The sequence below is a fragment of the Phoenix dactylifera genome, chromosome 18, assembly GCF_051530095.1.
Source record: "Phoenix dactylifera cultivar Ajwa chromosome 18, Ajwa_hap1_PhDact_Kaust_v1.1, whole genome shotgun sequence".
NCBI classification, from domain to species: Eukaryota; Viridiplantae; Streptophyta; class Magnoliopsida; order Arecales; family Arecaceae; genus Phoenix; species Phoenix dactylifera.
The window spans coordinates 19,209,562-19,236,700 of NC_143207.1; the positions used below are offsets into that span (position 1 = coordinate 19,209,562).

General features: G+C 44.8%; 4 protein-coding genes across 5 annotated transcripts; 2 read left to right on the forward strand and 2 right to left on the reverse strand.

Annotated features, from left to right (window-relative positions):
* The first annotated feature begins 1,493 nt into the window (after positions 1–1,493).
* LOC149750976 (uncharacterized) lies at positions 1,494–2,015 on the forward strand. The gene has a single exon (XM_089928422.1). The coding sequence runs from the start codon at positions 1,494–1,496 to the stop codon at positions 2,013–2,015; it is 522 nt and encodes a 173-aa protein (XP_089784548.1).
* Positions 2,016–3,712: 1,697 nt separating this feature from the next.
* LOC148699559 (uncharacterized) lies at positions 3,713–4,501 on the forward strand. The gene has a single exon (XM_088714175.2). It carries the CDS (start codon positions 3,713–3,715, stop codon positions 4,499–4,501), a length of 789 nt encoding a protein of 262 aa, XP_088570301.2.
* Positions 4,497–12,376, reverse strand: LOC120112348 (putative L-type lectin-domain containing receptor kinase S.5). 2 transcript variants are annotated; one of them, XM_088714381.2, is made up of 3 exons: positions 11,063–12,376; positions 7,541–8,410; positions 4,497–7,291 (listed from the first exon to the last, which is right to left on the reverse strand). In XM_088714381.2, exons 1-2 carry the CDS (start codon positions 12,324–12,326, stop codon positions 7,572–7,574), a joined length of 2,103 nt encoding a protein of 700 aa, XP_088570507.2. In that variant the 5' UTR covers positions 12,327–12,376; the 3' UTR covers positions 4,497–7,291; positions 7,541–7,571. The 2 variants fall into 2 exon arrangements, with proteins under 2 accessions (XP_088570507.2, XP_038987346.2); XM_039131418.3 differs by lacking the exon at positions 4,497–7,291 and having other exon boundaries at positions 7,312–8,410.
* A 4,667-nt stretch (positions 12,377–17,043) lies between these two features.
* Positions 17,044–25,194, reverse strand: LOC120108465 (TATA-binding protein-associated factor BTAF1-like). Its single transcript, XM_039122069.3, has 4 exons — positions 25,061–25,194; positions 19,987–20,199; positions 19,419–19,787; positions 17,044–19,303 (listed from the first exon to the last, which is right to left on the reverse strand). Exons 1-3 carry the CDS (start codon positions 25,163–25,165, stop codon positions 19,617–19,619), a joined length of 489 nt encoding a protein of 162 aa, XP_038977997.3. The 5' UTR covers positions 25,166–25,194; the 3' UTR covers positions 17,044–19,303; positions 19,419–19,616.
* Between the last annotated feature and the right edge of the window lie 1,945 nt (positions 25,195–27,139).

Genomic DNA, 27,139 nt, shown 5'->3' on the forward strand with positions numbered 1-27,139 from the left:
AAAAAAAGGCAATATATGCTACATCTAACGTGCATATGTTTAGGGCATAAACATTAAGAAAAGTAGAAAATGAATATCCATGCCACGAGATCCGCATTAGTTAATATATGAATTTTGTTCTCAAATGTATCGATGAACAAAATATTTTCTCCTATCTGGGGAAAACAAGAAACTAAAGGCTACACCCAAATATATTGAACAATGATATTTTGTCTTAATGCCGAGGGATTGGTTGTTCATGAAGACTTCTAAAACGTCAGGCCAGGAAAGATGGCTATCAAACATGTGTAGATGGAAGAAAAATGAAAAGAGACGACAAATGTGTCTAGTTCAAAGCCCCAAACAAGAGCTTGCAGACCACTTTAATTGTAATCAACGGTTTCCTCTATTAGCTGAGGATAAATAAAGATGATGCATGTTTTTGATACATCAAATGGTTTAATTTCTGAATTAAGGGCATGTTTGATTGAGAGGAGTTGTAATATTTTATTAAGAGCCTTCCAGCTTCAACAGGTTGGTGTGGTTCACCCGATTGTGAATAATATTTTATATAATACAAGATGTGGATTAAAGCCAAAGACACATTTGTCAATGAAAAGCTAATCACGGGCTATGCAAGATGACTTGTCATGCACTGAGCCAGTAAAGAGATGACTATGTTAAATAAGTCGTGCGAGGGAAATTATATGTAAGAGAGAAATATAGTTGCTTAGCTACCAAAATTAATGTTTAGAGACTCACACAAATGTTTACTTCCTAATTGAGTACTCGACTGAGGACACCTTAACAAGCAAGCATAAACTAATTAAAAAAAAAAATCAATCTAAAACATGCAAACAAAGAAAAGTCAAAATGGCTGAAGTCAACATCGATCATACTTAATTAACTATGTTTGATTAGATTCCAAAGTAGCTATGGCTTTCATCATATGCCTGCCGTATCAACTCCAGTAAAGGCAGAGAAACGAGCTGATGATTTGGAAGGCCTACTAGAAAGAGTAGATATTTTTTGTCTTCTAAAACAAGCTACCCAACATTGTCTTTCGGGTCTTCCAAAGCAAGCACATTTATAGGAAGACTAATAGAGTTGAGGGGGTGGGTCCACATTTTCTTTGGTTCGGAAGGTGCATTATTTTTCGTGCTTTGGTGAAACATTTCACCGGACACTGTGAAGCTGGAAGGGGTGGAATAGGGTGGGTGCGAGCGGGTGCGCCAATAGTTGTGTGGGTGGTTGTGGCATTTCCCCAAAACAGCTGGGAGGGGTGGACTATGGACGTCGGGGGGGAAAAGGAAAGGGGAAGGAGACGGAGGGCACGAAGACCCCCAACGGTGCTGGGAAGCGGCAGGGACCTGGGAAGGCTGGATCCTCGCGGTCCTGGTCGAAGGTGGCTAGGGGCTCGGCCCGACCATCAATGTGGACCACCCATGAGATCTCAGCTGAAGAGTTAGAGGAGGTTCCCGAAGGTACTGGAGTTGACGCCGGAGTGGGTGGAAATGGAGAGGGAGGCCTGGAGCTCCATGGCGGTGATTGCGAGGAGTTTGGGGCGGCGAGTTCCGGTGGAGTGGGCTGCCCGGGAGATGAAAGCACGAGGGAAGTTGGAGTACGAGGTCGAAGCTTTCCCTATGGCCTCCAGGTACTTCGCTCTACGCTTCCGAAATGTGGAGGACAGGGAGGCGATGCTGGTAAGAGGTCCATGGATTATCGCTGGACAGTTACTGGGGGTGGAGAGGTGGCAACCGGATTTTGTTCCCGGGAGGAAGGAGGTCAATAAGGTGGTGGTTTGGCTTCGCCTCCCAGGGTTGCCACTCGAGTACTGGCGTAAGGAATCCATCTGGGAAATTGCTACAGAGGCCGGCATCCCAATCGAAGCTGACGGTTTCACGGAGGATCGCCGTCGTATGGGGTATGCGAGGGTCAAGGTGGAGGTGAATGCCAGCTTACCGGTGCGGCCGGGGGTGTTTATCAGAGGGAAGGAAGGGAAGCTTTGGCAGACCTTCACATATGAGTATCTGTAGCCGGTATGCTACCACTGTGGTCGGCTCGGCCATGAAGGGAATGGGTGCCGGTCTGCTACCCCGGAGTCGGCTACCGAGAGTGGGGGGTCCGGGGCCAAAGCGACTGTGGGAGAAAAACCCGATCATGACTCCAGCGGCCAGGCGGAACCAGCGGTGGACGGGACATGCGGCCGAGCTTTTGGCCCATGGCTTGCCACGCACAGAGTGCCAATGCCGGCGCGCGCGGGTGCTGCCACAACTCAGATTCGTCAGTCCATAGAGGCCGAGCCGAGACCTTCCCACGCGAAGCCGATCTCCCCGGAGTCGCCCGTGGACACTGATGGGTGGCAAAAGCCTACCAAGGTGGCCAGGCGGCGGTCGCCGGAGAAGGGGGTGGTGGGCGACTCGGTGGCAAAGGAGACCGAGGCAAGGTGCGAGTGCCGTTTCAACCTTGGAGCATGTTGGGACGGTAGGTGAGCCAGGCCGGGCGGAGTCTGGGACGGGCTGGATTGATTGGGCTAATGCCAAGCCCTGCGGCCCAAGGCGGGATGGGCCTGTTGGAGTCGGACCAGGCTGCTGCAACCGGGCTGTCCTCGGGCCAGGGCCCAAGCCCGATGAAGCGGGTCAGGAGCCCGGCTAGAGCGACTCGGAGCTCCGGGGCGGGTCGAGTGGCGAGTGAGTCGAACCTCCTCAGATCGTCTTCATCTTCCTCCTTCGAAGACCTGATAACTCGCCGGAAGGGGGAAGGGAGGAGGCACTTTCGGAGTGCCTCCCTGCCCCCGGTGAGACCCCTTCTCGACCGCTGCCGGTCGGTGTTGCGACTGGTGGAGCAGTGGCGGAGAAGGTCCCTGTGCCGAGCGGCGGAGAGGGTACCATCTCCGCGGCCGGCATCGGTCAAAGGCGGTAGGAGGGTCCCGGCTGAGGAGCGGGGACTGGAAGGCAGCGCGATGGCTGGGAAGACGGATGAGTTCCCGGCTCGGCGCCCTGAGGTGAGTTCGACTGGGGGTTCTTCAAAGGATCTGTTTCCCCCTTCTAAATTAATAGGGAAGGGAAGGAAAGAGATGGGGCACCCTGAGGCGTCAAGAGGCTCCATCCAAGGGTTGATGCGGCTGCCATCGCCTTCAGGGATTGTGGTAAGGAGGGGCCTGGCGTCTGGTTCGGGACAAGGATCTTCTTCTCCGATCTTGGAGCATGGGAAGGTGGTGGATCTGTTGAGAGCTGCGATCCAGGAGGATGTTTCGGCATCAGGGGAAGGAGTGATCTCTGTACCCGCAGTGATTAGCCCAGTGAGAGTGGGCCAAAATTCTTCTTAATGTTTGAATGAAGATGCTCGCTTGGAATTGTAGGAGGGCAGCCAAGCCGTCCTTCTTGTTGTCATTTAAGAGATTGATTCAGTTTCATGGCCCGGATATCTGTTTTCTTTGTGAAACCCGAGTATCGGAAGATGGGTTGCGTCGAGTGCAGCGACGCTTGGCAGTTGATTGGGAATCGTATGCAGTTGAGTCTCGGGGCTTGTCTGGGGGCATCCTAGTGTTATGGAGGCGGGGGATAGCTTCTGTAGATATCATCTGCAATTGTTTTCAGCAGGTTGTGATGGTAATTTCGGAACCACATAATCCTCCTTGGGTTTTGTGAGGAGTTTATGCCAGCACTGACTACCGGACTAGGAGAGTACTTTGGGACGAGCTACGAGTCTGTTGACCCAGGGAGTGTCGACTATGGTGGTAGGTGATTTTAACTGCATCTTAAGCCCGAGTGAGAAGAGAGGAGGCAGAGCCTACTCAGAGTCTGTGGACAGAAGAAAGTTTCAGGAGGTTTTGGAGAGGAATGGACTGGTGGACCTCAGCTTCTCTGGATCTCGATTCACCTGGTGCAACAATCAGCTTGGGCAGGCTAGAGTGTGGGAGCGGATTGATAGGGCACTTGCTTCTCTAGACTGGGTTCAGCGTTTTCCATCCTATCAGGTTAGTCATCTAGCCCGGATTGCTTCTGATCATTGCCCTCTTTCGATCTCCACAGTGTCGGGGTCCACACGTCATAGCCCTTTCTGCTTTGAGAAGCTACGGTTGTCATACCCCCAGTCTTGGGATGTGGTCAGGGAGGCTTGGGGTATGCCAGTACGGGGTGATGCTATGCAGAGGGTGTCGCGTCGGCTGGAGCTTACCAAGCGGCGCCTTCGTCGATGGAACCGTAAGGTCGTCGGCAATGTTTTTCGGAGATTAGAGGCAGTGGAGGCCCAGATAGTGGATTTCCAGGGGCGGGAGGATCGGGGAGAGGAGCTTACGGTGGTAGATATGGCGGACTTACGGCGATCTCTAGCCACCCATCATTCTTTGCTTTGCCAGAAAGAGATCTTTTGGAGACAGAAATCTAGAGTACAGTGGGTTAAGGATGGTGACCGAAACACCAGCTTCTTCCACCGGTCGACAGTCATTAGAAGGCAGAGGAACATGTTCGCTCCTTGCGGGTTGGGGCAGGTCAATGGGTGGAGGAGGATGCTGCAGTGAGACAGGTGTTAGTGGAGTTCTTCAGATCGAGGTGGATGGAGGATGATGGATCACATGTTACAGGTCAGCTCCCCAGGTCGGGGGCTAGTATTGAGGAGACAGAAAATGCAGCTTTGATTCGACCCGTGTCAGAGATGGAGGTAAAGGAGGCGGTATGGAGTCTGGCTGAGGATAAGGCCCCAGGGCCGGATGGATTCCCACCCTTCTTCTTTCGGAGGTATTGGTACATCATTCAGAGGGGAGTGGTGGAGGCAGTTCAGCTTTACTTTAGTCGGTCGGTGATGCCGGATGAGTGGAAGGCCACCTTTATAACATTGATACCGAAGCGTCTGGATGCTTCATAGCCGAGTCATTATAGGCCCATTAGTTTATGCACTACTATGTACAAGGTGGTCGCGAGGATCATGGTGGAGAGGATGAAAGATATGCTACCGAGGATCATTAGCCAGGAGCAGGAAGCTTTTGTGGGAGGGAGGAGTATTTCTGATAACATTTTGCTAGCTCAGGAGATGATGAGGGACCTAGTGCGCGCCTCGAGGAGGCGATGCTTGATGGTAGTGAAGTTGAACATGGAGTGTGCCTACGACCGGATACGGTGGAATTTTCTTCGGCAGATGCTGAAGAGTTTCGGATTCCACCAGATTTGGATTGACTGGATCTTGGGATGTGTGCAGAGGCCCAGTTTTTTTATTTTGATCAATGGCACACCATCGCCTTTCTTTCGAGCTACTATGGGTCTTCTCAGTTGAGGCTGGTTCATATCTCGGCAGGGAGATCAGCTTCTTAGGCGGCTGCGCTCTTCGCGGCGCTTCTTTTGCTTTTTTGAGGCCTGCTCGGTCGCGCCCTTTCTGGAGGCGATAGCCTCCTCGGCCTTCGCGTACTTCTGAGCTCGGGCTAGCATCTCCGTAAAGTCAGCGAGAAAGCTCTTCTCGATGGAGAAGAGAAATCTGTACGAGCGAGCCCCAGTCTTTAGCGCCGACATGGCTATTGACTGGTCAAGCTTGCGGACCTCCCAGGTCGCAGCAGTGAAGTGGTCGAGATATTCTCTGAGGGATTCCCCCTCCTTTTGCTTAACGTCCAAGAGGAAATCCGATATCCGCCGCTGGCGCCGGCTGGCAACAAAGTTGGTGGCGAACTGTCTGCCGAGCTGCTCAAAGGAGGATATCATGCTCAGCTTCAGTTCCGAGAACCAAAGCCGAGCCGTTCCCCGAAGAGTTGCAGAGAAGGCCTTGCAGAACACAGCCTCCGAGGACCCTTGCAAAGCCATAAGGGCTCGGTAGCTCTCCAAATGATCGAGGAGGTCGGTAGTTCCGTTGTAAGGCTCCACTTGAGGCATTTTGAACCTCGGTGGGACCGGCTCGTCCTCGATCTGGCGGAAAAATGGGAACTTGGTGGTAAATTCGAAGTCGCCCTCTCGCCTTGCCTTCCTGCTGTGAAGCGCCTCAATCTGGCGCTCAAGGTTCTCGATCTTCCTATCGAGCTCTCCAACCTGGGGAGTCGCCACGGTGGTCCGCTCCGGCTCATGGCGGTCCGGGGCCGACTCGGCCTCCGAAAACTGTGGCCTTTTGTCTATGCTCCTCCCCGGCAATTCTTTCCGAGGAGACGTCCGGGCCGAGTCTTGGCGACAGCATCGCTCTTCGTTGTTGGCCCTTGAGGAGCCGTGGAGGTTTTGGCCCTAGGGCACCGGTCCATTTGGGGGGAGCATTGGCTAGTTCTGGGCCTGCGGAGGCGGCATAGGTGGGGCTTCCCCACGCTGCATTCCTTGGACAGCGGCGGCCAAGGCCTGATTCTGCTGCATCAGAATGTTGAACTGTTTCGGCTGGACCTGGGGAGCTGGATCGGCCGGAGATGGCGAGTTCCGGACAGAGTGTCCGGGGCTTTGTGGGAGACGCCGGGAGGCATTAGAGGCTTCTTTACTTCTCAATTTCATGGCCACGACTCGAGCCCTTCCTCTAGCGCCAACTGTTGCTGGAAACTGGACCCGAGGACGACCGGTCCGCTGGGAAGGAGGAGCTCCGGTGCTGGGACAGCGGGTGGCGGTCCGTCGGCGGGCGGCGTCCTCCGAGAGACCTGTAAAATGCCGGTGGCCGGGGTTTCCGGCGCCGACCCTCCGATGCTTAAGTCAGAGGGGCTAATGTGTAAGGAAAAAGTGGAGATATATTTTTCTGGGTTTCAGAGTCCCTCCCTCTAAGATGGGAGGGTTCCCCTTTTATAGAGGGGCGCTGGGTTACCTGTGATGTGATGGGGCGAAGTTGCCATACGGCTGAGCACGTCGCATGAACTGGTGTACGATCAAATAAATTAATGCCTTGTCATCGGAGATGTGGTCGGGATCAGGGAGTTGTCAGGGCCGGCTGGATGCAGCCGAGCTGATTTACCGTGGAGGATTGGAAATCCATAGATAACAGGCGCCCCGCGCATTAATTGTTGAGTAAGCCGAAGATACAAATTAATTGTTGAGTAAGCCGGAGATACGCATTAATTGTTGAGTAAGTCAGAGGTCTGCGGAGGCCATGCGCATTAAATGCTCGGGGCGGTGGCAGGATGTGATCTCTGATCGGACTACAGAAGGATGTGACCGCGGTAGGCGAGTGGCGAGGTCGGACTTCCGAGGTCGGGCGCATGGTCGGGCGTTCGGGGTCGGGAGTCCGAGGCTGGGCGCCTGGTCAGGCGTCTGAGGCCGGGCACTTTCGAGGTCATGTGCTGTTGCCGTGCTCACGTGCTTTGGGCGACTTACATTCCCCCAACAGAACTTTTCCTCTCCTATATGTCCAATCACTCTCTAATTCTCTGCAACATTACATCACACATGCGAAATAAGACCAATATTCACATGGAGAGAACTAGGGAGGAAGAGTTCCAAAAGCTCAAATTTTTACACAGGAGGTGAGAAAAAAAAGAAAACTAATAAAAGAAAAAAAGTTGCTGCACCATTAAAATCTAAGAAGCAAACAAGAAGCAAGGAGTGAATTGTCCAGGCTTGTCGCCATTCCAGTAGATCCGATCAGAAAAGGAGGAGCAAGCCAATTAATGCCTCACCTATCTATTCACAGTTTCCCTTCATCTTCCATCATCTTTGATTCCTTATCCCCTCACCCTGGAGGCTGGAGCTGTCGCTCTCCCCCTCCTGCACGTCCTGGCTGAGGCTCTGCCTGAACCACTCGCCGGCCGACGACGTCCCGGCACTGCTGGTCAACCTGCTCGACGTGTCCCCCTCGTCGATGGCCTCCGCCGGCAACACGAAAGCCGGCTTTAATGGGGGCACCTCCGGCGGCGGGGCCGAATTGGAAATGATCTGCACGATGGCCTGCGTCTTGGGCCGCTCTCCGGGGCTCGGGTGGCTGCAGGCCAGGCCAAGGAGGAGCAACCTCTCTGCCTCCTCCGGCTTGTATCCAGTCCCAAGCAGGGGATCGACGGCGTCGAGAATTCGGCCCTCGCGGTGGAACCGCCAGACCCAGTCGACCAGGGGCTGGAAGTTGGCGAAGATCGGGCCGCAGCCGCAGACGACCGCGAGGATGACGGCGCCAAAGGCATAGACATCGGACTCTCGCGTGAACTTGTGAGTGAGGAGGCATTCTGGAGCGATGTAGCCCCTGGTGCCGGCGACGTCGATGTCGGTGTAGGAGGTCTTGTCGGTGTTGAGGGCGCGGGCGAGGCCGAAGTCCCCGAGGCGGGCGTCGAAGGCGGAGTCGAGCATGATATTGGAGCACTTGATGTCGCGGTGGACGACCATCTGATTGTACTCGTAGTGGAGGTAATGGAGGGCGGAGGCGACGCCGGTGAGGATGTTGTAGCGGCGGTCCCAGCTGAGCAGCGGCCGGCTGGGGCCGCCGAAGAGGTGCTGGTCCAGGCTGCCGTTGGGCATGTACTCGTAGACCAGAAGCAGCACGCCGTTTTTATGGCACCACCCTGCAGGTGCAACAATCAAGTATTATTAGCTTGGGTTTTTTTTGGTTCGCGAACATTCTTCTAATAATTAAAATTTTTATAAATATTTTCTTCAAATTGGTACTTATTTTTTACTCTCATAAATTATTATTTTTCACAAATACTTCTGAAATAATAACGATTATTTCAATACTGTTAATAAAAATCATATTTATTTTAATTAAAAATAAAATAAAATTTTGAAATCATTTTTTTGGTCTTCCATCACAATCATGTTATAAATATTTTAATTATTTTAATTTAAAATAGTTAATTTTTTAACGGTGTTAGAAGACGTAAATATATATGTAAAAAAAATAAAATAATTATTTTATAAAGATATATTTATAAATATTAAGTATTCATGTAAAATTTGGTAGTTAAATAGATATTTATGAAAAAAATTAGCTAAAATTTTTTCAACATGATGAGCAGGGGTATTGTTTTTAGATTATGATTGATTGGGTCCTAATCTTACCCAACGTGCAAATTGGGCACGTTAAAATCTTTGAATCTTTTCTTATGGGATAGAGTATCTTGGTCAAATCTTTGAATCGATCAACGTCAACTGTAGGGTAGTGAATAAAACAGGAGAGAATGATGAAGCACAGCCTGGCCATCCATGGCTGATTGATGCATGGGTGGTGGATGATGAAATTGAAATAAAGTGTCCATGAACTCTTACGTCACAAACAACATGTGCATTGCTGCCAATAGGGTACACATGGGAGATGTCGCCCTACAGAGAGAAATTATTGGATGGATGGTGTACCAGTCCAATAGTCACCCGCCACATCACCTATAGCACCTATTCTGGATTACTATAATGACCATGACCGCTCAATAAATGCCTCCGAATTGGAGCTTAAAAATTTATCTTCATTCACCAATAAATACAAGGGCTCATTTGGTCGGCGAGCAAAAAAAAAAAAAAAAAAAAAAAAAAAAAAAAAAAAAAAAAAAAAAAAAAAAAAAAAAAGCCTCTTATCTGGTTGGAGTTTTTAAAGAAAAGAAATGAAAAAGTTGTATTTCTATAGAAATATAATTTCCACATTTCATGAAAAAAAAATTTCCATAAAAAAGTTTTTTCCATGAAAAGTTTTCAATAAAAAACATGAGAAAGTTACTTTTCCATGAGCCGGAAATCACTCCATTTTTATTTTTTTCAAAAAAGCCCTTCAACATTAAAGAGGCATTAAAGATCTAATTTTTATTAAGGGTATAATAGAAACATAAGTACTTTGTAAATCTGTCACTTTTTCATTGTCAACAAAACATACCAAAAGTATTTTCCTAGGCATCCTCTTTCTAAAAATCTGCTTCCTAAAAATCATATTTTTAGAAGAAAAAATGCTTTCCGGGAACCAAACGAGCTTTAAGTGCAACATTTTAAAATAAAATATGTTGTTTGGTGGTTTGATGTAATTCATATTTGAATTTTTCAAAGAAGACCTTGTGCAAAGGATTACGCGAACATAGCGAGAAGTGGGAAAAATTACCTCTATTCTTTTGGAAAAAAAAAGTAGCTTTATTTATGGTATTAATAGTAATACAAAGTGATATTATCTAAAATTAATTCACCTAATATGGGCCGACACGTTGCAAGCAATTTCAAATAGATTTAAATTTTGAACTGCTTCAGCACTGTAATTAAAAAAAAATTAGGAACAAAAGAATGATTATGACTTAATAAAAAGAGTTATGGCTCATTTCTTGAATTTCATCTCTAATTGTAATATATTCTTGCTCCCACATCTATATAAACTGGGCTAAAGAACTCTAAAAGAAGAGGTACTCATAGTTCAAAGCTCTTATGAGAGTACCAACGTTAGAGCTATATGAAATACCATTATTACAAAAAAAAAATCTCATAATGAGAGGCTCTCAAGCCCTCACCTATCAATTTGCCTCTTTCTTTTTTTTTTTGTAATTAAGTAGATCTATAGCTTACCAAGATCGAGGTGAAGGCCCAGGCCGAAATCGCAATTGATGAGAGAAAGCCGAGGTGAAGAACGAGATCGAGATAAAGATAAAAAGGCTGAAGTGAAAATCATGATTGGATGAATCCGAAATCGAGCTACCAAATTTGAGGTCGAAACTAAGGTCAGAAAACCGAGGTGACATTGAGATAAAAAGATAGAGATGGAGGAGGTCTGATCACAAAGGACAATATTCTATGCTAATTTATTTTTATATTTTATATTTTTTATTGTTAATCTAAAATTCTTGCTGATTTAGATATCAAAAGATCTAGTCAAAGAAAATCTAACGAGTTTTTTTTTTTTAATATGTATAGATCAGCATCTCCACGTGGATTGACTGGTGGCTTTAGGACCATCATAGTCAACACAAAGACAATCTAATATCATTATGGTATTCCATCATGACTATTGGTAAAAGAGTAAAACTAGGCTTCTACGTCAAATTATCAACATCATATCACATCATGTCAGCATACATCATGTAAGGGAACGTAAATCATCAACATCATATGATGGTTGACCAAGTAAGATATTCTAAAAAGAATATCTCCTACTTATATCCTTGCACGGTGGGTCCTATTTAACACTTTAAAACAATTACTAGCGAATATACCCTTCAGAAAATTAGGAAAAGAAGCAGTCGAAAACTCACCGCGCAGGGGGACAAGGTGCTTGTGGCGTAGGCAATTGATGATGGTGAGCTCGGCCAGGAAGTCATCCTGGCCTTTGCTGCTGGCCCTCGAGAACTTCTTCACTGCCACCGTTACGTCGTTCTCCGCCCGGAGCAACCCCATGTACACTTCCCCAAATCCCCCTTCTCCTAGCTTCATCTTCGTATCAAATTTATTGGTAGCCTTCTTGAGGGTCTCAAACTTGAACTCCCTCGGCATCCCTGGGAGGCTCTTGAGCTTGTCGCTCAATACCCGGCGGTCCAACACCCCCACCCTCTTTCTTCTCTTAGACCGGGCCACCAAGAGCAGCATAGCTACCACCAGTGCCCCAAGAACCAGACCACCGGCGAGGTACCACTTCCACCAGCCCGGGTTCCGGTCGTCGGGGAGCTTTTCGACCGTTATGTTCCAGTCTAGCACGCAGTTGAGCTGGTACGTGATGCCGGTGGAGGCCGAGAACCCGAAGTAGGACCACTGTCGGACGTAGTTGCTGATGTCGAGCGAGGTATTGAGGACGGCGAGGTTTGGCTTCGATCGGCCGCGGACGGCCATGTAGACCGAGATATGGCGAGCGGCGCCATCGTAATCGATCCACACGGTGTAGTTGATGCCATTTCCTAGGGTGGCGATCGTGATGTTTAATGGCGTCAGCGGGGTTGTGATGTTCGAGGCGACGCTGTTTAAGTTGAGGCCGACGTGATTGTCGTCGGGGTCGTAGCTCTCCTTCACCGTGTCTAGCTCGACAGCGACGAAGCTGTTGGAGGAGTTGCCGTCGGTGGTGGCGTTGGTGAGGCCGAGGTATCCGCCATCGCTGCCCGGCGGGGGATTCGCGGTGTCGGGAGCGATGACGAAGGCCAAGCCTTCGCCGGGGGTCTTGTTGTCCGGGCGGTTGATGTTGATGGAGAAGGTGATGTTGAAGGAGGCGACGTACCGAAGGGGGTGGTCTCGGTCCTCCCAGAGCTTGAAAGGATCCTTAAAGAACACCCGGCCGGACTTGTTGACGAGGTAAGGGCGGACGTTGAAGCTGTCAGGGGTGATTTGGAGGGCGCCCTTGGAGATGCTGGCGTCGGCCCGGATGCTGAGGTTGGTGTTCCCGTCGTCCCCGGTGAAGTAGGGGAATACGTGGGTCTCGTAGGAGACGGAAGAGGTGGCGTTCGTCTCCGAACGAGCCTTGGGAAGGTGGTGGAGGAGGAGGAGGAGGGAGAGGAAGGAAAGGTAGTGATGGATGTTTGGTGATTTGGTCATCGTAGGAAAGCTAACAAGCTTAAGGATAAGGAGGGCTTTTAGTTTTGGGATGTTACATTCTCTTATAGAAACGGAGGGAGGAGCGAAAGAGAGAGGCTGTTCGATTACACTTCGGGTCAACACCTTGAGGCTTTCCCCTCTCTTTCCTATTGTTAATCATATTCTTAATTTCTTACGTTCGAACAAATAAACCTCATTTATATCTTTTAGTGTACGTGTTATTGGCGTTGGTCAAAGTCATAGCAGTGCGTTCCCTGCAAGGGGGCGTGTATTTATCAGCTTGGCTCCAGTTTTATAGTTTTTCTCTGCTGTTTTCTTGTGGAAAAATAGCTTAACCCTCTGCTTCCATGTGCCTTGGCAGTTAACTCCATTGACCTGGTAATCCAGGTTATTATATTAGTTTTGGTCAAGAGTACAGATCCTACGAACTTTTTTCTTTTTTCTTCCTTCTTCTTTTCTTTCTTTTTCTTTTCTTCTTCTTCTTCTTCTTCTTCTTCTTCTTCTTCTTCTTCTTCTTCTTCTTCTTCTTCTTTTTCTTTTCTTTTTTTTTTTTTTTTTTGGAAACCGGCTTCTCACTATATATGACGATGAGAGAGCTCAGAACTATCGCAAAGTAAAATACGATCTAATGCCTGCGGCACATGATCAGAGGGATCCCAAAATACAAAATCAGAATGGTGGGCTGCAAAGGAGGCGACCCAGTCCGCAGCCTTGTTCGCCTCCCGAAACACATGCGAAACCTGAAGTAAATCTAACTCCTCCCCCATGCTCCGGACGTCTCGGAGTAAAGGGTGCAAGTCCGACCTAGCCTGTCGGCAGCGAATTCAGTCCACTACTGTGGTCGAGTCATCCTCTAGAAAAATCCGTCGGGCACCCAGGTGTACTCTAGCATATACAAGACCCTCCCATGTCGCGTGCAACTCCACGACATGGACGGATCCATCAAATGTGCGTCGGCTTCCGGCCACAATCAATCTGCAATCATGGTCTCTGATCACAAAGCCCACGCCACATCTGCTACCGCCCTCCGCTATTGCAGCAAAATCCTCAAATCAGGTTACGTGGCGAATTATGACTAGTGGCTGCACAAGTTTTGGAGCATAGTATGTCTGATGCTCCTTGGACATTTGATGGATTACTTTAGCACAGCCATTAATCATGCGATATGCGCAAACCGAATAGTACAGAACGTAGCGTACCATATCAGTTCGGTACTGATATTTGGCACAAGTGGCGTGCCGATACTTGGTATGCCAAAAAAATTACGTATTGTATCGTAACGATACTATAGTAGTGTGGCACCGAGACGACGAATCTTGATTCAGATACATTACTTACATTTCAAGAATCATATAAATTATCCAAGAAGCAGCACCCTACGTTCCTTCTGATCTGACTATGGGAAATTTTATAATAATTTTTGCTACAAAGTTTCTCTGATGATGCTTTGAATTTGTCCTAACGAACTACCAATTTAAAAAAGAACTACAGGATTTCAGGTCATCAAATTCGTGGCACATGGCAGTACTCCAATAACCCAAATTCTAGGACAAATTCGTGCCCGCCCACCGCCTTCTAGATAGAAGGTGGCTTCTGGGAACTCACTAATTGGAGGACCTATCTCATTCAACAGTGCCATTTGGACACGTTGCTTACATCATAAGACTGCGAAAGACCCATCTTTGCATCTAGGATTAGTCGTCCATTTGCCATAGTATGATTAGATTTTGATAATCTTTAGTGGTCTATACTATGGGCTAATGGCGGTTTCACTGGGAGTAGTTGGTATTCAGAATCTCTAATTACTTAAAACACTTGCCTCCTTCCACAACAGGCTAATTACTTAATGCAGAGGGATTGATTGTTCATGAAGACCTTGTAAAACGTCAAGCCAGGAAAGATGGCTATCAAACATTTGTAGATGGAAGAAAAATGAAAAGAGACGACAAATGTGTCCAGTTCAAAGCCCCAAACAAGAGCCTGCAGACCACTTTAATTGTAATCAACGGTTTCCTCCATTAGCTGAGGATAAATAAAGATGATACATGTTTTTGATACATCAAATGGTTTAATTTCTGAATGAAGGGCATGTTTGATTGAGAGGAGTTGTAATATTTTATTAAGAGCCTTCCAGCTTCAACAGGTTGGTGTGGTTCACCCGATTGTGAATAATATTTTATATAATACAAGATGTGGATTAAAGCCAAAGACACATTTGTCAATGAAAAGCTAATCACGAGCTCTGTAAGATGGCTTGTCATGCACTAAGCCAGTAAAGAGATGACTATGTTAAATAAGTCGTGCGAGGGAAATTATATGTAAGAGAGAAATATAGTTGCTTAGCTACCAAAATTAATGTTTAGAGACTCACACAAATGTTTACTTCCTAATTGAGTACTCGACTGAGGACACCTTAACAAGCAAGCATAAACTAATTAAAAAAAAATTCAATCTAAAACATGCAAACAAAGAAAAATCAAAATGGCTGAAGTCAACATCGATCATACTTAATTAACTATGTTTGATTAGATTCCAAAGTAGCAACTCCAGTAAAGGCAGAGAAACGAGCTGATGATTTGGGAGGCCTACTAGAAAGAGTAGATATTTTATGTCTTCTAAAACAAGCTACCCAACATTGTCTTTCGGGCCAAGAGGGACATAGTCTTCCAAAACAAGCACATTTATAGGAAGACTAATAGGGTTGAGGAAAGAGTTCTCTAGACTAGTAAAAGAAAGCTTATATTTTTGACCTTTTAAAATGTATTCATATTAGAATTGTATGAGCCATCTATTATATTAAAAAAAAAATAACGAACTACCAAAAAGTCTAGTAGGTGACGGATGATGGGAGACCTTTTCCTACCGAGAAGTAGATAGATACAAAAGTGTTTACTGAGAATACCTATTAATTAAACTAACTGTGCATATACTTGATGTATCAAGTATATTAGGGAGCAAACTATTTTAGGCATGTTTAAACTAACCATGCATATACTTTTTGGGCATGTTTGATTGGGAGGAGTTGGACTTTAAAATAAAAATGATAGTAAGTGACTTCTATTCTAACTATTTAGTTGGAGAGAGTCTTGATAGGGGGCAGAATGGATCGTCCTGCTCAGGACAAGGGACCACCCCATTTTGGCCAAGCAGACCTCGGCACCGACCAAGTGGGACTTCGATCCCACTAAGAGCCAGTCCAATCTCGAATTTCGCCAAAGGTCCGGCCAACCTCATCTGGATCTCTCCGCTGTTACGACATACAGCAACCTCTTCTAGTGCTTATAATGACGTCTTGGGCTCGAGCTCGGGGCGCCCTGCTGCATCGACTGCAAGCCGAAGAGCTCCCTCGACTGCAGGGATAAACGACGACGCACCCCGGCCCGAGCCCGGGGCGCCCCATACGACGACGCGCCCCGGCCCGAGCTCGGAGCGCCCCATGCGACGATGCACCCCGACCCGAGCTCGGGGTGCCCTACTGAGCATACCTCAAAGTCAAGAAGGCTAGGCCAATCTCAAGGCCCGCCGAGCTGACCTCATCAAACATATCATGGCCCCCAAGTCGGCCTGACCTCAACACCCACTGGGCCGACCTCACTGAATATTTATCGTGGCCCCCCATGTCGGCCGAACTCAGCACCCTGCCAAGCGGGCAAGGCCGACCTCGGCCCCCGTCGAAGGCCGAGCTGACCTCGATCTCGGATAAATGCCGAGCTAATCTCGCCCAGTACGCGTCACGGTCATGCCCTGCAGCAACCTTACTGTACCATACTTTGCTTGATGGCCATGCCAAGACACATCGACAAAGAACTACGCCTTGCTGCCCCAGCGATGCTTACTGACAAGGGCCATACCCTGCGGCACACGCCAGCGCCATACCGCGCGTAGGGACAGCTCAAACCATGTGCCTCAAGTAAGCCATGGCCGCACGCCACCTGGCTAGCGCCATCTCCTCCCATGATGAGGACGAGCCATACCTTCGCCACCTGGGCACATCTGCGGGGACTATAAATTGCCCCATCAGATAATGCCTAAGGACTTTTTGGCCAACAAATACTCCACGCTAATTTAAGCATCGGAGTGCCCTCACTGAAAACACCCGTGAGGCTTTGTGCAGGTACGTCGGCGCACGTAAGGTGGCATCTTTTTTTCCTCTCGACCGGCAGCTCCTCCGACTCCTTCGGCGTGGTCACCCTCGGGCCAAAATTGAACCACCACAAGTCTCATTCTCATTCCATTTTAAGAGAGAATGGAAATACCACAATCCTCCAAAATCTAATCACTACTCTTTCCTAGTATTCAAATTCCATTCCAATTCTGATTCCAATCATGAATCAAACATATCTGAAAAAATAACCATTCCGATTTTCATTCCAATTTATTCTGATTCTGAATCTTGGAAATCAAACATGCCCTTATTGTCCATATTTATTCACACTTTCCCCAGCCCTGGTCCCGATCTTCCATGGAGAAGGATCTTCCATCTCACATCCACTTGACCTCATATGGAGGGAGGATTGGGGCTGTTTGAATGGGTTGGTTCAATTGAACGATCTCGCATGCGTAAGGCCATTATCCTCTATGCAAAAGACAACTCAAAACCCCAATCCATCACGCCTTCGATCCGAGATCACAAGTCAGAGGTCGTGGCAACTGCCGCACACCCATAAGAAACTCTCCTCATGAGTATGGAAGGCATCTCATCAGGACATCAAGCAGCAGAAATAATTTAAATAATACCATTCAAATTCTAATTAAATAATAAAATTAAAAGTTTTACAAAACCGATAATATTCTAAAATCTTGCATCAACTATAAAATAAAATATAGTTTAAATATAGATGTCAAAATCTTATCTCTAATCACTCTCTCATGATAAATGTTTGAGTTGAGGCAATTCTTCGGATCTGTAAGGACAGTAAGATTGTATAATGAGCTAGACAACTCAGTAAGCAATAATCACTTTAGCTAGATAAATCAAACAATAAAATAATAATAATATACTAAAATTAAGCATGCAAAATACATCGATTCAAAACCAAATCGATATATTATCTAGTCATTTCAAATTTCAAATCTTGTTTGTAAATCAATTTCTTTCAAATTATCAAGTTCATCTCGACAACCATGAACTATAACTACATTTATACTCTGTGGCTGTGCAGAATATGAGCTCATCAAAGTGTCAATGTATAACCCCCACTGGTAAGGTATCGATATGTCAACGTATAATCCTCACTGACAAGGTATCAATATGCCAACGTATAACTCCCACTAGCAATGTATCAATATGCCAGCGTATAAACCCCACTAGCAAGGTGTTGATATATCAGCGAATAACCCCTATTGGCAGAGTGTCAATACCAGCAAATAACCCCCACTGAAAGGATGTCGATATACTTGCAAATAACTTCCACTAGTAGGGTGCCGATATAAAGGCTGGATGTAAATTCAATTCATTTCAAAGCAAAACTCATTTTCTCAAAGCATATTTAGTATTCCAAATCGTAACATGCATAATATCATACAACATCGAAATCAACTAACATAATCCATATCGAAATCAATATATTCAATCAAGAAGCATATATTATTCTAAAAAGAGGCATATATAATAATAAAATACCATGCATCAAGTTCATAAATTTAGACTAATTCGATTCAAAAAATATTTATAATTTGCCAATAAATGTAGAAAAAAATTGCATGACTTACCTTGCTAGCACAATCCAATTTCAGGTCCAATTAATTTTGGCACCTACTCTGACAGCTTAAAATTCAAAAATTATATTTTTTTATTAAAGTTTCATCATTTTATTTTTATAAAATAAAAACTCTAAATTTTAACATCCTTGTAAGGCTGACCAGCAGAAGTATCTGACATCTCGATCGGTCTAATCAAGGTGATTTCATCAAATCATGCTCGGACTAGAGTACAGATAGTTCAATAGAGATCGAAAGTGATTATATCTTATAGTATTTCGCAAGGGCTAAGGAAGGTAAGCACACTGCCCGGCGATCTTGGATTAGGACTCTTCACCAGGATTGTTTCAAAATAACTAAGAGGAGTATCTTACTACATCTATCATCTCTAGAGAGAGCAGAAAAGAAAATTCAGTAGAAAGATAAATAAGAGGAGAGAGGATGGAAAAGAGAGAGAAAGGAGATAGGAAGAGAGAATAGAGTCTCTCTCTAGCCAAGGAAGAAGAAAGGAGAGGAAAAGGGTGGTAGTGGTGGCGCCTAAGGTCAAAATGAGAGAGGAAAACAAGGCATTGCCCTTTTCGGCCAAATTTTAGCGATCATTGACCAAAATCTAGGTTTCAAAAAGCCCGGAAGAAAGAGGAGAGGAGTCGCTTGATGGTGGCAGAGTCCTTAACGGTCTCATGGCAACAATGGTGCGAAGGCAATCGGTGCTCGGAGAGAAAGAGGACTCAAGAAGAGTCTCTAAATAGGCCCGGACAACTGGAATCTGACCTAGAGTCGCATTCCATCCGGCAAGATCAAGAGGAAGAGAACTCCTAAGGCAAGATCAAGAGGAAGAAGACTTCCATCAAAATTCCTCTTCTCTCCCGGCATGAGTGCGGCACGTGCAAAGTTTTTTTCCCCTTTTTTTTTTGTTAGGCTATATTGACTGGGCTAGTCAAGTGGACCGGGCCCAGTTTACTAGGTCTTACACACTCAGTATGGCCTAATTCTTCGCAACACCAGTTGCTTTGTTTCCATGGGCTGTCTTTATTTCCATGAGAACAGATCCAGCGCAGCGCATCAAGAGGGGAAGAAAAGAAAAACAAAATCTTGTTTGCGAGCTGCCGCTGTTGCAAGCGTTCTGGACTCCGAATAAGCCCGGGCTTCAACACACTCATTTAAGAAACTGGCATGATCAAAGGGTAGGTCTCCATTGGTGAGCAGGCGTAACTACAGTTATCCATTACTTGCTGAGGCTTAAACAACCTGGATAGTGGGAGTCTGGCGATCTCAAACTGCTTGGAAGCACAAAGAAAAAGAATCATCAGCACATAGCAATGAAGCTGCTAACTTGATTATAAGCAGCTGAACGTGGATACAAAACGCTCGAGTTCAGACATTTGACGATACCTGTACGTGCTGGGTGACTGCTGTCCTTTGGGGAACTCGACCATCCCGAAAAATAGTTAGACAACCCATGTAAGTTAGCCAGTTTCATGATCCAATGGACATGTATAAAGAACAAAAGAATCAAGGGTGACGGATCAAAATCTGAGGCCAACAGACTCACTCTTCCCATTTACACTGTACATTGCGGTGCAACCAGACTCAGCCATTAAGCTTTGCCAAGAAATGCCTGAGATTGTATTCATCCGTGTACTGTGACTGATCCCAGAGCTCCGCTAGTCCACTTAGAATGGCTTTCAAGCCCTTCCCACCCACCATGGATTTTGAATCTTTACCCAGGTCGCCATTGAAGCTGCTTGAAAGGGCACTACCCTGTTTCATGTTTGGTCAAGAGAAAACAGTTGAAGCAAGCAAAGTAGTTGTATTCAATATTTTTTCCCAAAAAAAAAAGAGAATAGAATATAGAACTGTAAACTAAATGCGTATCCAGATATCTGAATGCCAGTAGTCCCCTCCTTTCGAGAAATCATGATAATATGGAAGAGTTGTGAAAGATTAGACTGTAAATGACCTTTCTGGCGGTTGGTGCAGAAGTAAAGAGATCGAGCAACTGGTCAGTGTTCATTGTTTTCAGGCTAGCATGCTCTCCGTTGATGACAGCATTAGCAATTGACACTTTGAACTTCTGGAGGATCATGACTTTCTCTTCCAAAGTGCCACGCATGATGAGTCGATGGACATTCACAACTTTGCGCTGACCCAACCTATGAACTCTGTCCATTGCCTGGAATGACCATCAGCAAAGAATTAGCACATGATTGGAGACAATACACCAATATAAGTTCATTTTCTAACTTACCATGTCAAATGGAGGGAGGGAGGGAGGGGAAGAAAGAGAGAGAGACAGGAAAATTTCATCTAACTGCCTGACTTGTATTTTTATTTAATGATGAATGGACTTTCTTAACATAGCAGTAAAATTTAAAAACATAAGTTGTTCAGTTAATGTATATAATTGATAAATTATGGAAGTAAATGATCCAAGGCCCTTTGCAACCTGAACATAGACTTTGATCATTCTTTAAATGTCATAAAGCAACCATTTAACTGGTTTCATTAAAGGTGCGATAGGTTGAAACTAGCCAATCACGTTGGAATAGCCTCCTAGACCTTTTTTTTGAGAAGAACTGTGTGAACCACCAATTTTTTCAAAGAATTAATGCTAGAATTACCCATGTCAACTACTTGGGGGAACACTTGCCAAGATCTGAACACAGGACTCCATTTGGACAAGGTCAACTTCTAGGCCATACCCTGCATGCAGGACATGTCCACGCGTAAACATACACGGATCTACAAATGCGCAATTGGATGGATGACCAAGAGCACATCTTTCATGCACTTTCATCTAACAGTCTGGCAATGTTCTCTTGGATTCTGGGTGCCTGCCTAGCCCTAGGCCCCTAGCCATCTCAATCTCTCCTCAAGCACCTAGTTTTAGGGCTAGTTAGATGGTGTTGCCGCTTAAAACCATGCCTTTACCTCCCACCTGCCCCCTCCCTCCATTTCTATTGCAGAGCATATCAGTTATCAAAACAAATGAGAAAAGGAAAAGTAATAAAGGTTATAAATGAAACAAATGAGAAAAGTAACGAAGATTTTAAATGAGGAATTGAGAATGTGGTCCAGATACATGCCAAGAAACAGCAATTTCTACAGACAAGTTCCTATTTACAAGGCAGGACACAGCACCTGATATTAATATGGGTCCTTAATACTACAAATGCTAACTTAAAAAGGTTGCATTTATCACCCAAGGGCATTCATTGTTGCACCAGAAGCATTAATTTCATCTACCTTCATGCCTCTTTAAATAAAGCATGCGTCGTTAAATGCCCTAAACGAATTGAAGTTTCATCCAAAGCTTTGTGCCATCAATGCTTTAACAATCCAGATTATAATTTTTTGTGCCTAACAATTGCCTTCGGTTACAGCTGAACTCCCTCCAATACCTCATGGAATGTATGAAGCAGAGAATCATGAGCTTTGCCAGCCAGTTTCTGATGATGAAATTGAAAGAGCCATTGCTGGTTTTGGATTCTAATCAGCAGTTTGTAGGCTCTATTTTTTGAAGCTTTCTGTAGTACTTTTAAGGTGGATATCATTGCTCCATTGTGAGTGTGGACCTTGGTGCAATGGTAAGGTTGCTCTATTGTAACCTAGATATCATGGGTTCAAAATACAGAAACATCCTATCTACATCTTGGGGTTAAAACTGCATATGGAAGTCTCATGCACTGAGACGCCTTTTTTATATCATTGCAGCTATAAGAGAGTTTTTTTTTTTAGACTTCTACTATGCCTAAAGCTTGGAATTTTACATTTATTACATTAATCCCTAAGAAGCAGAATGCTTCAGCACTAAAAGATTAGAAAGTTTACATAATACTCTTTATATACAAGGTCATAGCCAAAATTACTAGTTAATATAGTAAATCTATCATCTTTGTGTCCTAGGAACTAGGTGCCTTTATTCAGAGCAGGAGTAAAACAGAAAATATCATGATGGCCTAGAAAATAATGCATTTAGTTGACAAGGCAGCTTGTTACCCTGACACTTCAATTTAGCCCAAAATACTTGCACCCACCAATACTTGAACACGAACATTGATAAGACACGTGTACATGGCTCCATAAGAGGAAATTCTTAGATATAGAAATATCCGATACTTGGACTGGCACCCACACCCAACACATAAACCCAAGACAATATAACATAGCAAGGCAGCATATGGTGATTAAGGTGGACAAAGAGAGGGCATATGACCAAATCAAATGGGACTATTTGACTGTGGTTCTCAGGCATTATGGTTTTAACAATCGGTCTGTGGGATGGATTCAGGGATGTGTTTAGGACCCTACATTTTCTGCCCTAGTAAATGGTATGCTTTCACCATGGTTTTCTTCCTCTATTGGTCTGCAACAATGTTGTCCTTTATCCCCCTTTTTATTCATTTTGTGCTCTGATATGTTATTGAGATTGTTGCAAGTTGCAGTCTCTGATGGTGCCTTAAGATTGCACCAGCCAGCTTCTAACTGACCTTGGATTTCACATCTCTTGTTTGCTGATGACCTACTGTTAGAATCCAAAGGCCTCATGGCATGATACAAAGGTATTAAATGAGATAATGATCACCTATTGCGGTCAATCTAGGCAGAATGTGAAATTAGATACGTGACATATATATTTTAGCCCCAAGTTGCTAGAGAATGTTCAGCAACAGATTGTTGATATCCTTGGAATAAGGAATGTGAAGTGTAACCGATCTTATTTGGGTGTTCCTCTTTCTAGCTCTGGAATGAAGATGAATGATCTTGATCCAATTTTTGATAAGCTGAAACTTGATAGTTGGAAGTGGAAACACTTATCCCAGGCCAGGAGACTGATTTAGTTGTAGTCGGTATCTTGAGTCAACTCCTATTTACTTATTGTCTAATTGTGCAGCCTTTTTCAGTGCTTTGGATTAAATGGAGAGGTTGTTTAGGTCCTTCCTTTGCGGGCATGAATCTAGTGAAAGAAAATTGCAATTGATTTCTTGGGAAACTATATGTCAGGAAAAGGAACAGGTAGGCTGGGAATTCAAGATTTGAGAAGTAGAAGCATTTATGGCCAAGGTTGCTGATCAATTTGTTCTCCAGCCTGTTTCTATTTGGATCCAGTTAATCAATTCTAAAGACAAGTTCCAAGGCTGCTGGTCTTCTTTTGAACCAGGTAGGGATTCTTCTTCAATTTGGAAGGCTCTGAAAGGGTGTTTCAGTGATTCATGAGAGCTTCTGGTGGATGATTAGTGATGATGAATATATTAATCTGCTCAATGATCCAAGGCTACTTAATTGCTTTATTAGCAGGCTTCCTCTACATATTAATATGGTTAACCGTAGTGATGATGCATTGGTAGCTCATTTTATTTCTTAAGATAGACAATGGAGAATTGAAGAGTTGTTGCAGACTTTTGATCCTGACTCCGTCCGTCACATCATTATCATTCTGATACCTATAAGGAACTGGCCTGATAGATTAGTTTGGGAAAGAAGTGGAAGTGTCAAAGTTTCTGTTAAAGAAGCTTAATTATTCAGCAACAAGATCAAGATCATATTAATTCTGTTTTCTCTCAGATTTGGAGGTCAAAGTTTCACCTCGTGTGAAATTATTCTAGTGAAGGCTAAATGGGGAAGGCTTCCATGTAAGCGCATTCCCGTTCAGCACCATCTCCTAGCTCAGCAACTTGACAGTTGTGATTATGTCCTTATAAGGTGGAAGATGTTCAACATTATAACCGGCTGTGGTTAGCTTAACAGGTTTGGTCCCAATGGTTGCAACTCTTTCTACTCATATTCCTTACAGTTTTCTGGATGACCTACTACTTCTTTAGGGATCCAAGAGCTGAGAATTAATGTTAGAGGTGCCATCTGCTATGCTGGTTGATTATTGTGGAGTAGCAGGAACAGAGATTATTTTAGGCAACTTAAGGGAATACTATCTCAATTTTTACTATGGCTACATTCAAAAGCAAATCAAGCACAGGGCACCTTCACTGACTCGAGGTACTGGAGCACTTTAGGTTCGGTGAGTCCTAATCTTGATCCTATTCAAGTTTGTTGGGTGCACCCCCTTTGGTGTTGTACTGAATCATATTACCAGGGGAGGATCCTATGCACTGGTTCTCATTCCTTTGTTTCCACTTCAGTCCTGCTTCAGAGTTGCGAGCAGCATGGGAGGGATCACTTATGGCCTACGATCATCGACAGGCTAATTATGTGTGGCTAGAGGGACTCTGCAACTGTTATAAGTTGTCTAAATCAATCTGACGACTCTGTGGCTTATTATAACCCACTGTTGAAGGACATTGTGATATAAGAGAAGACTTGAGCTTCTTTAAGGCCACCCATGTAAAGAGGGAGGCCAACCAGCCGGCTGACTGGTTGGCACAGCAAACGAGCTTATGAACATCATCATCTGCCTGATAAGATTCATCCCCAACTTTGATTGTTATTAGATATTGATAAGTCTCATTGTACTTTTTTTATATTTTGAGCATCTCCTCGTACCTTACAATAAAAAAAAAACAACATCAAGATTGACAAATGCACTTCAATCTTCTAGACCTAAGGTTCTCTGTAATTCAAAAAAAAAACTCTACATCAACTGATAACTAATTCAAACACATCAACGATTTACACACAATTAACGACCATGAGAAGCTATACAAACCAATAAAGCTGCGCGAACTATTGAAAATCACAGCACGAACCGTCGAGCTATTGGCGTACAAACAGCAACCATTTTTCAGACATAAATCCAATCCATTTTTTATCCAACTCTAATCACTAAACGCTAGCCGCAAACCTGAAATCCTAAATCCTAACAACCTTGCAAGAACCGCTTCTTCAGCCGCGTTCTTTCTAACCATATTAAAATGGAAAACCAAACCCTAACTCAATCTATGCCCATGCTGATGCTCCGCAAAATTCGACATCAGAGAACCGGGCACTAGCTAGAGCTCCTTCGTCTCGGGCGTCGGCGATGTATAGGCCTCGAACGATCCCAAATAAAACGGAAAGAACGATTGAGGGAGAGCGCTTACCAGGGATAGCTGCCGGTGTCCGGAGGCTGCCGGCGGCGGAGGAGACGGCGGAGGGAAGAGAGATGGGGACCGGCCAAATCCAGAGGAGTGGACGGGAGGTTTCATGGTCGTATAAAGGAAGCGGCAGGCGTACGTGTAGGGGAAAACGGGCGAGGCAAGGCCGGAACCCGCGCGACGCGCGGGAGCGGCGTAACCTTCTCACGGGTGCGCCGTGAGCGAGCCCACGCGCACCGATAGTTTTGGGTCCGGTCTGGATCCCCATCCTGGTCTGGCTCAACCGACATAGAATTCAAACAAGAAAAAGAACCACCGTCTAAAACAAAAAATAAATTTTAGTAGAAAATATAATAATTTGATTGAGTCTGATGAACCAATAAAACCAGAAAAAAAAAGTGCATAACAGAGAGGAAAAGGAACCGAGTCCAAATCTTCTGAAAAATACTCTTCCGAATGATGCCCAGCATAAGAGGCGACTCAGTTCGCTGTATTATTCGCCTTTCAATAGACATAAGAGGCTTGAAAGGAGCCACACCCATATTATCAAAATCAAGTTTTGAATTCCAGCTAGCACGAATATGGAACCCACTAATCTTATACACGATCGTAATCCCAAAATAAAATTTGATTTAATATGCGATCGTGAGCGAGCAATCTATCTCTAACAAAAATGAACCTCAAGCATGCTCTAGTAATAAGTGCTCACGCACACACCTGCACCATCCAAATAGTTTTGGGCCGAATCAGTATCCAAATCTTGGTCTGGCTTGACCAACGTAGTTTGAACATGAGTTTTGAAAACTCAGACTCAGCAAGGACTGGGCTTTTTTCCCTTAGTAAGTAGGCTCATTTACATCACTCTAGATGATAATCTACCTAACGAACTAGATCTAAAAAATTTTGAGAGAGCTATGAATTGAGATTTGTCATGATGTGTATCCTCAAAATTTTGGGATTTGGATAATTATAGAGAGGGTAGATCTCCCTTGCATTCTCTCCAGAAAGGAAAAAAGAAAAGAAAAGAGAGAAATGTGTATGTTGATAACCTAGACTTGTAGATCGGTAATGTTGGTTTGCCTCCTACCTAGAAGGGACACATTATCTCCAATCATACTAAATGGCATTATGATTGCAATTGGATCAGATTGGACGAGGATCACTGCACCCCAAGCTCGATCCCTCTTTAACTTGTGTCAGAAATTGAAAAGGAGCCAACTCACCATTCGAGCACGATCGGATCAGGTTTACAATTAATGTTATCAATACATTAGACTTTTCAAATCAAATCGAGGCAAAAATAATCCAACACAAACCATAGGAAACATGCATAAATATATTAAAAAATTATAAACAAATCAGTTATAACATAAATATATTATAGACTAAGAATAATAAAAAAAATATACAAATATTAGCAACAATCTCCTATGCGTAGGAATGTACAGACTAATCATATAGAAAATTACAATCAACAATACAAATTGATGATTACCTATCCTCGAGCAAAGCTATAAAAATGAAATTTACTAATTCTGGACTGATCCTCATAGATTCAGGTTCGAAATAGGGATTCAGTGATTCAAACCCTATCCAAATTTGAAGTGGGCTATATTTTCTAATCCATCCACTCGCAGCTCTAAACAGAGAGTATTCTTCCTCAATGACCAGTCACCTTCCATCCAAATTTCCTCAACCTACAAGACTTTGGTACAATAAAATGGGCCCTGGCACTGCTCTTAGCTCTTTGAGCAGTATAGTGAAAGGGGAAAGGTCTGTCATGGCAAGAGGAGAGAGGTCAAAGATAGCAATAGTCGATGAGCTTCCTCTATTGTCTCTTATTACAAACTCACCTCTGGCCACATGGCAGAATTCAATGGAAGGTGATCATGGTGGGAGCCTAAGCTCCATGAGCTCTACAAGTTGCCTGCATGTTTGTTGTTCTCCAACACCTCATTAGCAAGAGCAATAGCTCGACCAAACGTTGCCATTGTAGTGAAGGGCAATCAATAATCCTGGCTCATCAAGCTACTCCTTGCAGTCAAGAAAGTAAGCTGCTTTATATACTTTAAGGATAGATTGGAC